The 13,406-nt window shown below is 42.5% G+C and overlaps 1 protein-coding gene across 1 annotated transcript in view; it reads right to left on the bottom strand.

Annotated features, from left to right (window-relative positions):
• Positions 1–9,381: 9,381 nt before the first annotated feature.
• Positions 9,382–13,406, bottom strand: part of STX12 (syntaxin 12) — a 45,047-nt gene continuing 41,022 nt past the window's right edge. The window contains exons 8-9 of the mRNA XM_075553024.1: positions 13,235–13,317; positions 9,382–11,141 (exon numbers count right to left, since the gene is read on the bottom strand). Coding sequence (XP_075409139.1) covers positions 11,049–11,141; positions 13,235–13,317 — 176 coding nt within the window. The 3' untranslated portion in view covers positions 9,382–11,048. The remainder of the gene's footprint in view (positions 11,142–13,234; positions 13,318–13,406) is intronic.

Here is a 13,406-nt window from a genome sequence, read left to right as displayed (position 1 = left end):
ACTTGAGAAAAAAAAATCAGTCCTTGAAAATTCCATACTATGGAGCACGGTTCTATTCTGACACATACAGCTTGCCATGAGTTCGAATTGAGGCTCGAGCCAAAAAGAAAGTTTACAGTCTAAGCATTGGGGTTACTAGTCTGGCCTAGGCCACTAGCAGTAAGACACCCTTAGACATCAGCAGGGCCTGTGGTCGTCATGACTTTGTTTTTTGAGTGTTTAGGAACCCTGATGACTGAGTGCAAACCTCAAGATCAGCATTTTGAATCCACCAACAGCTCCGTAGTGATTTCCACGGGTAAGTTCTAGTCCACCCTTTGGGGTCAGTGAATTAAAAAGGACATGTTTGTTGACAGTGAGCTTGGTTTTTCAGTTTGAGTGCTTATTTAGCCATTGTATTAGGGCTTAAATCCTGAGCACCCTGGTTTGCAAAAGGCTATGGATGGCAGTGGGAGCCCAAAATCCATTTGCAGTTCCCACACAGATTAAGCCTCTATTGAATGCCTTCTGATCATTAAGGATATAGATACTTTTGAGGGGCGGGCATGGGATAAATTTTCCCTCAGCAGAATGCCTTGGAGAGTGGTGGGGTTAGTCCTGGTAGACTAGAGAAGCAAATTCTTAGACACTCGTATATAAGAAAGAGCTTTATATATACAAGAGCAGTTGAATATTGAGAAAACATCCCAGCCCAGATCAAGTCTATAAATCCGATATTAGCCCATCTGTCTGATACCAGTCTATAAATTCCTCTTCAGACTCACGCAACACATCCAATAACACAGAATACAGAAAGATCACACGCCAGTGGGTGGAAAGTCTTCTGGATCCAGTGGGAGTGGAAGCATCTCAGTGCTGGCAGGGGTCTCCATATAGCTCCTCTAGCTTCAGGGCTCTAGTGTAGTTCCATGTGTCTTGCCAGCTGCAATGTCTCCCAGACAGTGAGTGTTGTATCCTGCCTCCAGGGAGCTGTTTATCCCCTTAGCGCCTCCAAATGAGGTCATCAAGCTGTGACCTGATTGACAGGCTAAACCCCACCCCTTCAATGGTAAATCTTAAATTGATAACAGATTATGTAATTACAAGTGAATTGCCACCTCCCCTGTCTGGCTAGCCCAGGGAGGGGCAGTCTCTCTTGGGGACTTGCCTAGGTCTGTCCTTAATAGGTCACTGTACTAGGGACATAGAGAGGAGGAGGGGGCTCACATAATCATGAGTTGTGCCCTATCAGTTTGACCCTGCCTGCCTTGGTCTGAAGGCCCTGGACCAATCTTTGTAAGAGCTTGTAGCTCTTCTATTTAACGTGTATGCCCCAATCGTGGTCCCTCTCCAGCTTCTGTCGTCCCACCTGTAACTTTGATATATTGTCTCATGCTTTTGAGTTTTCTGTGCCCCCTCCCCCATGCCCTATTTCTCTCCAGCCTCAATTGTGATCTCCCAGATAGCATTTGAAGCTTGTTGGTAGTCTCCCTCATCTGGATGTGACTGTGTCTTTGTCTCTTTTAACACTTAATAAATGTTCTCTTTATATTTGAGATGGGTTCTCTTTTGTACCCCAAACACCATATATTTTATCTGGATCATCTCATCCTCATAATACTGAGTCTTAATATTAATTACAATCTCTGAGGAGCAGCTCAGCCGGTGGGCATTGCCCAGGTTCCTCCTAGAAGTAAGTCAGGAGTGGGAATGCAATCTAAATCTGTCAGGCTGGTTTTTTCAGTGAGCGCTCTCTCACAGCTTAGGTGTTAGTACAATCTAACACCTTTTTCCCTTTGTAGGAACATGGCGGCAGGATTCTCTGACCTCCAATTTCTTTCCTTATAAAAGCAGCCGATGGCATTCATTGCACAGCAACTTAAGGGACCTTTCTTTGACAGAGTTCCTTTCTTCTCCATTGCCTGTGGTTGGTCCCTTAGTTCTTACATTCAAAACTTGCCTGTTTGAAAGATTTTGCCCTTGAACTTCCCAGGTATCAAGATTTAACTACAGAATATTAATTTGGATATTAAAAGAAAGAACTTTTGGACACTGTATCTTTGGTAGCCGGGCACCATTAGCTTTTTTCACATTTGCTTATGCACCCATTTTGTTTTCAGCATTCGTGTTGGGAAGGTGAGCATCACAGAATGCTGGATTATTAGAAAAGTGTTTAGCATTGAGGGAGTAGTTGAGGTCCAATGTCGATCTACTACCTTAATACTTAACATAAGTATTGAATATAAACCAGGGGCCATCTAGCTGAAAAGCAACAAAGCCCACATGGAAGAAGCACACCAGCCTGTGATGAGTTGTCGATGGGATCAGGTATCAGGCATCAAAAAACCCAGAACAAAAACTCTTGTCAATGTGAATGAGGGGGAGCACAGAGTAGAGACCCAAAGTCCATCTGTAGACAACTGGACATCCCCTTACAGAAGGGTCACAAGGAAGAGACAGGCCAGTGAGGGTGCAGTTTAGCACCGATGAAACATACAACTTTCCTCTAGTTCTTCAATGCTTCCCCTCCACCTCCCCCCTACTGTCATGAACTCAATTCTGCCTTACAAATCTGACTAGACCAGAGCATGTACACTGCTACAGATCGAGCCCACAAGACAGGGAATCAGGATAAACCCCCCAGGACCCACAATGAGAATAGAGACCAGGAGGGGAAGGGGAAGGTGGGAGGAGAGAGGGGGGACCGATCACAATGATCTACTAGAACCCCTTCCTAAGAGGATGGCCAACAGAAAAGTGGGTGAAGGGAGAGAGATGTAAGAGTAAGTGTAAGAGATGAAATTTTTTTTTTATAAATTATCGTGGGTTCATGAGGGAGAGTGGAGGAAATGGAGGAGAGGGAAATGAGCTGGTATCAAGGGCTCAAGTAGAAAATGTTGATGGCAACATGTACAAATGTGCTCGACACAATGGATATGTGTATGGATTGTGATAAGAGCTGTAAGAGCCCCCAATAAAATGATTTAATATAAAAAAAAGAACTTTGCAATAGATCGGAGAATTTCCTTTTCCTCAGCTGAAAGTGAAACCTCTGAGCTTGGACAATCACTTTTTCCTCAGGTCTTCAAAAGCACAATAAACTCATGCAGCAAAGATGTTAACTTACCAGCACACTCATCAGATGACCCAGTCAGATCCTCCTTTCCAGCCTTACAATCTGACTGAAACTAGGCTGAGGAGAAAATACCGATTCTACACCTAGTCTGAAGAAAATAAAAACTCTATGGCTCTTTCTTTTGAGCACAAGGACACAATGTTAAAACAAAATAATACCTTAGGTTGTTTTATCGCTCCCCCCCCCATGTTTCCCAGTATAAAGTCCAAGACGGGCAAAAGCAGACAATTATCGGCATCTGGTGGAGCCAGAATTCAGGGTGGGGGTGGGGAGGGTGTTGGAGGGAAATAATGAGCAGCAAATAATGACGGCAGGAGTGGGGAGGATGCCCTAGAAATGTCTATGGCGATGTATACACAACTTTACAAATATGACAACTATGGAAGTGATATATTTATCCTCCACCACCACCACCACAAAAGCTTAAAGCGTAACCAAAGAGAACAAGGCACTTTACCTAGCGATTGTGTGTAAATTGGAAGTCTCATGCGCTTTTCGGGTGTGAGATGGTGCTTCATCCACTTCTGGCTATCAATGATAAAAAGCTCACCCATGTGGCCTTTCTCACTGTGAGTGGGTTTTAATCCCTTCTGGTATCAGAGTGGCTACAGGCTGGGCTGCTGAGCGCAAAATCGGCAGTTCTCCTCTTGTAGAGCGAGTGTCTTGGAAACCCACAGAGGCGGTCTACCCTGTCCGATTGGGTCGAGGAGTGGGCAGTGACTTGACAGCAGTGTGATTGTGCTACTACAGGTGTTCTTGTGACACAGTTTGTGCTGTGTCATAACCTGTAGTTGGGGACTCAAAACCCACTTAGCAGTACTGCAAAAGGCAGGCCTGGCCATCTGCTTGCCTACAGATTAGAGCCAAGAAAGCCTTCCGTTACTCTAACATACAGGGTCAACAGGAGTCAAAATGTACTGGATGGCAACAAGATTTATTTTTATTTTCAGTGCTGGCCAAACTTTCAACGACTCGTATTCTTACCCTTATAATTCTTTACAATTCCTTATTCTTTGGTCATGTTTCATGTTCCCAGCACAGCTGGTATTCACACTGACCTCTGATGCTTAACTAGCCCCTTATAAAGCAAATGCCCTTTGTTTGGGCACCACTGATGTCCAGAAACTGGAGGGCAGCTCTAGACCCTTAACCTTCACCATGGAAAGACTGATGAACCAGCTGCCTTTGGATGTCAGCATTGCAACAAAGTGGTATTAATTCCTTAGTCATTAATAGATTTCCTTAGAATTTAAAGACATTTAAAAAAAACTAAAAAAGAATTTAAAGACATTTTATTTAAAAGCATATTAATGTCAGAAAACGCTTTGAAAATATTTTTGATATGAGTACTCAAATGGAGCTCCTGAAAATATATTGTGTAGTGCGGTGGCTGCTAAGCACAAGGGCAGCAGTTCATCTGGGAGATGAGTGAGACTTTCTGCTCCTATAGATGCACAGTCTTGAAAACTTATGGAACTGTCCCACGCTTCTCGCGGGTTGTTGTGTACCAGGATCAACTCGATGGCAGAGGGTTTGGATTTTGGTGCATAGAAGTGCAAGCAGGAGGCTTTACTTAGCATGATGGTGAATGAAGGAACGCTCACAAGGTACTGATGGAAGAAGCTAGTAAGAGGTTGAGTAGACATTGCCATTCCAAGTGCTACGGAGAGACTTCACGGGCAAGGTGATGAGTGAGACGCGATGGGATTTTAGCAGTGATACTGGGGTAGGGAGGCAGTGGCTGTGCTTCTGAAGGCTGAGTGCTGCAGATTAAATCCTGGCGTCACTTATAACTAGACCATGAGCAAGCTCCTTACTACAACTCAGTTTGCTGAACTATAAAGGGGGGACAAAAATCTATTTCTAGAGCAATAGAATATAAAATATAAATCTTTTCGTTTATAAGGGTTCCAGTATTATTCCATGAACGGCCACATGCTGAACACCTCATTCAAGCCTTTAAATGCCTGTAGTACACTACCATTCCTGGTCTCTCAGCTTCTTTAGTTTCAAGATGATGGGTCTTACGGGAGAATTTTGAGGTGCCATACCCTGGAACAGGGGAAAAGTCATACGGTAGAATCAACTTTGACTGTTACCTATGGAGATTTAAAAGCAGATTGCATCTAACATAAAACCTTTTCACTTTCAGATTCCTTTTAAAAGTTGGAAGATTATAAAGTCAGACTCTACCACTATATAATTTCTCATATTTCTCTGTGGACTAGCAAGAACTTGGTCTTGAATCAGTCCATTGAAAATGTTCTTGCCCTTTTTCAAAAAGTGCTACATTCTTTTTTGTTGTGGTTTTTTTTTGAGCGCTACAATATGAATCAAATTTCATTTTGGTAACAACTTAACCACTCAGTTGGCCTAAATGTAGGACCAGGGGTTGGGAATCAAACCATTTCCTACTTAAAAAGAAGTTCTAAAGTAGTTATATTGTGTAGATCTGGAAAGCAGTAATAAAAATCCTTTAAAATGTGAGGGTACACTAAACAGGCTTGGAAAAGTGGGAAATCGAAGCTCCCTACCCCTAAGGCAGTGAGTGGCTCTCAACCATCCTAATGCTGCAACCCTTCAATATAGTTCCTCACCATGCGGTGACCCCTCAAACCATAAAATTACTTTTGTTGCTACTTCATAACTGTAATCTTGCTACTTAATGACTTGGGTGACCCCTGTGAAAGGGTTGCTCAACCCCCAAGGGTGTCGCGACCCCCAGGTTGAGAACCGCTGCCCTAAGAGAACACGATGGACTGAAATTCAAGATGGGCCCTGGGTTGCACTTACTGACCACAAAGAGAAGTTTCCTCCCACGACTGAGGGCAACCTCTGAATAGCAAGTGCTCCGTATGGAAAAGCCTTGGGGGATCTAACTTTGCAGGGCCTGCAGGGTAGTTTCACTTGACCTTCCTCACCAACGGCCCACAGCAGTTGAAGTTCAGCTGAGAACTAGAGTGAGTGCTGTTGCCAGGGGCCCTTCCCCACCTCCTAAGAGCATGGGACTGGGGTCTAGCGAGCGCTTGTTCTGGAACATTTCCAGATGAAGTGGTCAGCAGGACAGTTCTACTTGATGCTCTCCAGTACTACAGTTTTAGTTCATTTGGAGAGTGAATGCTACCTTTGTTCTGTGTTCCTAGAATGTTCCACAGCGGAGAGAGAAGGAGATTCAAGGAAAGGAATACAGAATCGAACGTACAATTTGCACAGTCACCCTAAACCCATGTGATCCTTATAATCAGAGAATTCAAGAGCTGGGAAAGAGATGCTTACTGAGAAAGCTCGAGGCCTGTGGGTTAAGTGACCTGCTCAAAGACCTACAGCAAGCTGAGAGTGGCCAAGTCCCCTACACCCATTTAGCGTTTGAACTTCAAGCCACGGGCTCTCAAATATGGTTGCACATAAAAATAATATGGAACTTTGCAAAGGCTCACTGTACAAGAAAGAACCCCAAAGCCGACAGCCAACCATAAGAAGTAGCAGCTTATGCTCAAGAACATTCTTGAGCTGCACTGAAGGTATTATCCAAAACAAGCCTCCAGGAATTGATGGAATACCAACTGAAGTATTTCAACAAGCTGATGAAGCCCTGGAAGCACTTTGTCATCCATCTACACCAAGAACTTTGGAAGACAGCCACCCGGCCAACTGACTGTTAACGATCTGCAGTTGTACCCATTCCAAAGAAAGGTGACCCAACAGGATACGCACGTTTATAGCATAACAGCATTAACACATGCAAGTACAATGTTGCTGAAGCTCATCCGACAGGGCCGGGTTCAGATGAAGACGTGGAACAAGGGTATGATACCATTGCTGGTATCAGATAGATCTTGGCTCAAAGCAGAGACTACCGGAAAGATGTTTGTGCTTTGCTGACTCATACAAAGGCATTCGCATGTATGGACCACAACAGACGATGGACAGCCTTGACAAGAATCGGAAACGCAGACCCCTATGTTGTGCTCATGCAGAACAATCAAGAGGCAGTTGTGCAAACAGACAAGGGACTACTACAAGGAAGGGGAAAGTCAGAGTTATATCCTCTCTCCATACCTAGTCAATCTGAATGCTGAGCAAATTAACCAGAGAAACTGGATTACATAAAGAATGTGGCAGCAGAATTGGAGGGTTCTTAACTATCTGACACATGCAGATGACACAGCCGTGCTTGCTGAAAGGGAGGACTTGAAGCACATGCTGATGAAGATCAAGGATGGCAGCTTTCCGTACAGAACTCAATGTCAAGAAAACAAAAATCCTCCTGACAACTGGACCAATAGAGAGCATGATAAATAAGAGAAGAGATGAAAATTGTGAAGGATTTAATTTTGCTTAGATCCACAATCAATGCTCAGGGAAGCAAGAGCCAAGAGATAAAATGACACATTGTACTGGGCAACTCTGCTGCACAAGACGCCTTTAAAGTGCTAAAAAGCCGGGAGATGGACATATCTGATCAGAGCACACGGGAGCAGACGAAGGGGCAGGAGGAGAGAGTGGAGCACAGCCTGGCCCACCAGGCCGTGAGGATGATGTTCCTGAGTAGAGCAGCCAGTCCACAGAGAGAACAACATGGCTGGCCCTACTATGAGACAATGATGCCCCTCAGTGACTAAGGGCGATACAGGGGACAGCACCGGAGAGACAGTGTGGGAATTGCACCTGACCTGATCCCACCACACCGAGGCAAATCACTAGGGGAGTGCAGTGGAACAGCAAGGGAATGGAGTGGCAAGGTCCCCAGGGAATGCTGAAAGTGGACTTTGGGGCCAGGGCGTGGTGCCCCAACAGACTGGACTGGAAAATGCTCCTAAGGGCCAGCAAACGATCCCAGAACTAACTACAAGCTATTCTCTTGTGAAAAAAAAATATAATAATAAAGTGCTAAAAAACAAGGAGATTACTTTGAGGACTAAGGTGTGCCTGGCCCAAATAAGGTTTTTTCAATTTCTTCATATGTTGGACCTTGAATAAGGAAGACTGAAAAAGCATCAATGCATTTGAGTTATGGTGTTGGCAAACAAAGTTCAATGTAGCATGGACTGCCAAGAGAACAACCAAAATGCTCCTTAGAAGGAAGGATGGCAAGATCTAGTCTCAGGTACTTTGAACATGTTACCAGGAGTACAGTCCCTGGAAAAGGTCACCATGCTCGGTGTAAAGGAGAAGAGAAGCAGAAAAGAGGAAGGCCCTTGATGTGATGGATTGGAACAATGGCTGCAACACTGGGCTCAAACACAAGAAAAATTGTGTGGACGGTGCAGTGTGTTGTTCTATTGTACAGTTACTTCAGTCAGAACCAACTGGGCTGTGTCTAACACAAAAACACCCAGGTGATGCTCCAGACGAATGGACAATCTTGGGGCAGGAGCGCACAGGTATGTGCATGGTTGCAGTGTGAAGCTGATGTTCAAAACCCCTGTCCTGCACATTCCAGAGGGTTAGGAGGGGAGGAGGAAGGAAACCCAGGAAGTGGAGGGACTGCAGGTGATGAGCTGACTCAAAAGATACATAAATTGTTGGATGTAAAACTGATGATCTGTAAACCTTTACATCATTCACCGTTTTTTAAAATGAAGGGAAAAAGAACCATTTTCCTGGATCATGTTGTTCCAACAATAATCAAAGCATGGATTAGGATGATTCTATGAATACATTTTTAGGACCATCTAGCACAGTTTCCAAAAATGGATAATATCACACCCACTGGGAAGTGCTGGAATGATCCGGGTGGGGGTTGGGGTGGCTGCAAAAGCAGATACCTACACTTTATCCTGGATTATGGGCTATAATACAAAAAGTTTTAATTGCCAGAGGGTTGCTCATTTTTCCCCCCCGTATGGGGCGGTCAGCCAAATAAGCTTGGGAACCTATAATGTACAATTTCTTTGGCAACTACCACAAATTCTTGGCCAAGTTCATCTTTGTTACCCATGACTACTATTACCAGTACCATTGGATTGAATGTTATTGCACAGAACTGTAGTCACTTTATTTTACCCAGATTCAAATCATTTTCCACAATGTTGGCTTTCTTTCCTGGAGTGTTACAAATGATGGATCAGATGTACGGGCCTATGATGGCAGGACCAAGGATATAAATCTGAATGTGACATGTCAGCAACTCCATCCTGTTTTGCACGGAAAAGAGTGCAGTAGCACCTGATCTCCAAGGAGTGTTACAGGTCTCATTTTTTTTGATAGAGTACATTACTTCATACCTACCGCATTGGGATATTAACTAATAAAAACTTACTACAAGAGCTTTAGAAATGTTTATTTGTATTAGTTGAGTGGAATGATGCAAGAGTGCAAAGAAACTTGGCATTTGGGTCCTTGTTTCCCTGCTGTTCACATTAGTTTAGTAAAAGAATGTGAAGCCGCATTAAGCAGAATGGAAGAAAGGAATATAAACATATCCAGGTAGTCATACCCTTTAATTCACTAAAGCAGGGGTCCTCAAACTTTTTTAATGGGGGGCTTGTTCACTGTCCCTCAGACCCACTGGAGGGCCGGACTATAGTTAAAAAAAAAACTATGAACAAATTCCTATGCACACTGCACATATCTTATTTTGAAGTAAAAAAACAAACGAGGCAAAAACACCCAGTGGGCCGAAGAAAAGTCTTCGGTGGGCTGCATGTGGCCCACAGGCTGTAGTTTGAGGACGCCTACACTAAAGGATGAACTGAAATCATTGGCCCGACCCATATTAGTGTGAAAACTGAAGAAATTATGATCCCTTTAATTGCTCTAGGCCTGTGAAAAGGGGGAGTGGAAGACATTAACATTGAAACAACGATCTTTTACTGAAACATTTGTGTGCGTGTTGCGTCTTCCTATGCATGGAGTGATTAGTCTCTTGTTCATAAATTAGGGTACATTTAATGTCACTACCCAAAACTAGTATTATTTACAAAAATGAACCTTTTCTTTATTTCCAGGCTCACCAGACTAAGTGTCACACCAACTTCAGTGTAGCATTTAAAGTCTCCCTCCCATCAAATGCCTAAGCAAGCCTCATGGGTTAGGGAGCAGCCCTTGACAGCCACATTCATCATCCACAAGGAGGCTCAAGTGGACAACAGTTATCAAACAGATGAAATCACTCCAAACAATTACTATCTGCTTTCCCAAAGCATGCTTTGTCCAGGTTCCCCTTCCTCTACAGGCAGGAGAGGGATCCTGTGGACTGCAGTAAAGTGAATTTAATTTACCTCTTTACAAATGGAACACGATGGCTTAATGTGTAATAAAGACCAACTAACTGCTCGAGGAGCCTAGCAGATATTGAAGTAAACTTTAAACCCAGCTTGTTAACATGTCCCCCAACAACTGACCAGCTCAGATAGGTCCTGCTCATTTAATCTGGATCACACGGACATCTTTATAACTTTGCAGTTGCACACCGTGCCAACATCTTTCAAAGCAGATAAATAAGCATCTTAGAAATTCAAATTAAAATGTTAAATATTAAAAATTACTGGCTTATTATACAGTTTCCAACAGATTCCAATATGCAGGTGCCAGAAAGTATTTCTCTATGGGTTGCTAGTAGAAAGGTAAACCTGGTACACACATGAAAAGATACCATTACAAGACTGTAGTGTCACCTGGGAAAGCGAGGGCATTGAGAATGGAATCTTCAGCATATACTTGGGAGAAAGGGCAATCAAAATACAAGAGAAAGCAAAATCCACTTAACTCCTAATTTAAGTAATCAATAAAATTCATACATAAATTGATAAATACTGTCTCTGTAGGTCACTAATTCCAAGGACTAATTAGTAGTTAGTTTCTAACTAAATTATGACAGGACGTTCTGGTGTCTGCGTTCTTCTTGTGATCAGTTCGTTCTGGCAAGACTCCGCACCAAACCCTTGCTCTTGAAAACAGCTCAGCAGAAGGCGGCTCGGAAGCAATCACTTCATTTAGAAACTAGCCAGATAATAAGTCCCAAGATTAAAATGACCACCGACAGAACAAGCACCAGGATACACATCTTCTTGCGGGATTTTTTCTGAGGAAAGAAATATGTAAAGAAGGTAACTCATGAAACAATGTAGGCTGTTACTTGGTTGGTTGTTATAGCTAAGATTCCAGGAATGCTTCATAATTCTGCCTCCTTCCAATTAAAAATTAACTTGACTCACACAAGGATATGCAGAGGCTTCCCCCAATCTCAATGCTCACCAGTGCTAGCAGGAGAGGAGGCTCTAATTCCAAGTCCCCAAATACACCTGTCCAAAGGACTGCTGACAGCTATGCATGCAGCCAGGAGCTATGGACAAAATCAGTCATCTGGACGTGTGTCCATGAGTTCTTAGAAGCTTTAGAGTCATCGTAAAATTTCATGTTCACTGTCAAAGTCACAGACAGACAGGAGTACTCCCCTTTATCGCTAGACCCGAATATATCACTTGTGTTTTCAAAGGCAACTCTAGCATCAAATGGATTAAGTTTCCGGTGAATCCTCTCTGACAATTGACCAGGAATGCTAATAGTCTTGCCCTCAGGCAGAGAGCATTAGAAAGCAGGTTAAAGCAGATACAGTTAGGTTAAAATTTGACATCTTATCATTTGTTTTCCCATTTTTAATTTTAGTTCTTATTATTTTCTGCTTTTTTTGGATTGAGGCTTTTCTGTGTTTTTGTTTGTTTGTTTTTCTATCATTTTCTTTATATGAAATCTAGGATAGGTCAATCTATAATGACAGTAACTAGATTAATAGTTTCTTACTGTTATGCTTCTTAGAGGAATTTGGGGGAAAATGAGAAGCTAATAATAATGAGTACAAGAATGAAGAAACTGTCTTGAAATTGATTGTGGTGATGAATGCATACTCTTTAATATATTTAAGCCACTGAATTGTATGGTACATGAATTATGTCAATAAAACTATTAAAATTTAAAACAAAAAACATTGAAACCAAACAAACAAAAAAGCCAAATTGAGGGGAGAGAGTCTCATTCATAATATTTTGAGATAAAGACCCAAATAAAAGTCATAAAATTTGAGTTTCAGCACCTATCTGGAATCTCACTTTACAGAAACAGCTTCATGATAAAGCCCTATTTGTTCACAGCTAAGGTCCCTCATAGGTGTAAATGGCTGTGTTTGGCTAATAACCAAAAGGTTAGCAGTTTTAACCACCTAGTAGTACCTCAAAAGAAAGGCCTGGACATCTGCTTCCATTAAGATTACAGCCCAGAAAACCCTATAGGGTACTTCTGCTCTCCCACATGAGGGGTTCCTCTTTTTTTATTTGAAGATAAAGAACATGATGATTCTATACCCAATCTACGTGGTAACTCACTCACTCACTGCCATCAAGGCCATTCTGATTCATAATGACCTCGAAGCACAGAGTAGGGTTTCCAAGGCTGTAACTCTTCACAAGAGTAGAAGACTTTGTCTTTCTCCTGAGAAGTGGCTTGTGGTTTCAAACTGCTGCCCTTACAGATTGCAGACCAATGTATAACCACTATACCACCAGGGCCCACGTGACAACAGTCAACCAAAATTATCCATAAAGCCCTATTTTAATGTACCTCTTAGTATACTAGTTGAAATAACAATCAACATTTTAGGCTATCTAATTTGCCTTATAAGATCTATGGGGATGAGGGCAATGAATGTACAGATGTGCTTTATACAACTGATGTATGTATGGATTGTGATAAGAGCTGTATGAGTCCCTAATAAAATGTTAAAAAAAAAACACCTAAAAAAAAAAATCTATGGAGGGAGGGGGAAAAAAAGAAAAGAGGACCTGATGCAAAGGGCTTAAGTGGAGAGCAAATGCTTTGAAAATGATTAGGGAAAAGAATGTACAGATGTGCTTTATACAATTGATGTATGTATACATATGGATTGTGATAAGAGTTGTATGAGCCCCTAATAAAATGTAAAAAAAAAAATCTATGGGGTTAGCTTTGTAGCTAGCTAGCTAGGTGGGCTTCTGTGTAAGTTTATTTAAGGTTTGATTTCTAAGCAATGAAAAATGCTAAAAATGGAACTAGGACTATTTTTCTGGACTACTGGCCTCCAGCTTACGCTGCTCTGAATGTGTCACTGTACGGTAATGACCCAGTCTCTTCCATTGGCTTTACCTGATAGTAAGCCGCACGCTGTAACTGATCGGTGGCTCTTTCAACATGCACTTCTGAGCTTTCCACATTGGCTTCTATACTGTCTGCCAGGAAGAAGAATAAGTAGGCGTTTTACCACACAGAGATGTTTAAACAGTCAGTAGACTTCTGATGTTATGCATTCCTGGGTTCA

Source organism: Tenrec ecaudatus, chromosome 1 (assembly GCF_050624435.1).
Source record: "Tenrec ecaudatus isolate mTenEca1 chromosome 1, mTenEca1.hap1, whole genome shotgun sequence".
NCBI lineage: Eukaryota > Metazoa > Chordata > Mammalia > Afrosoricida > Tenrecidae > Tenrec > Tenrec ecaudatus.
This window is presented reverse-complemented; position numbering and strand designations above follow the sequence as displayed.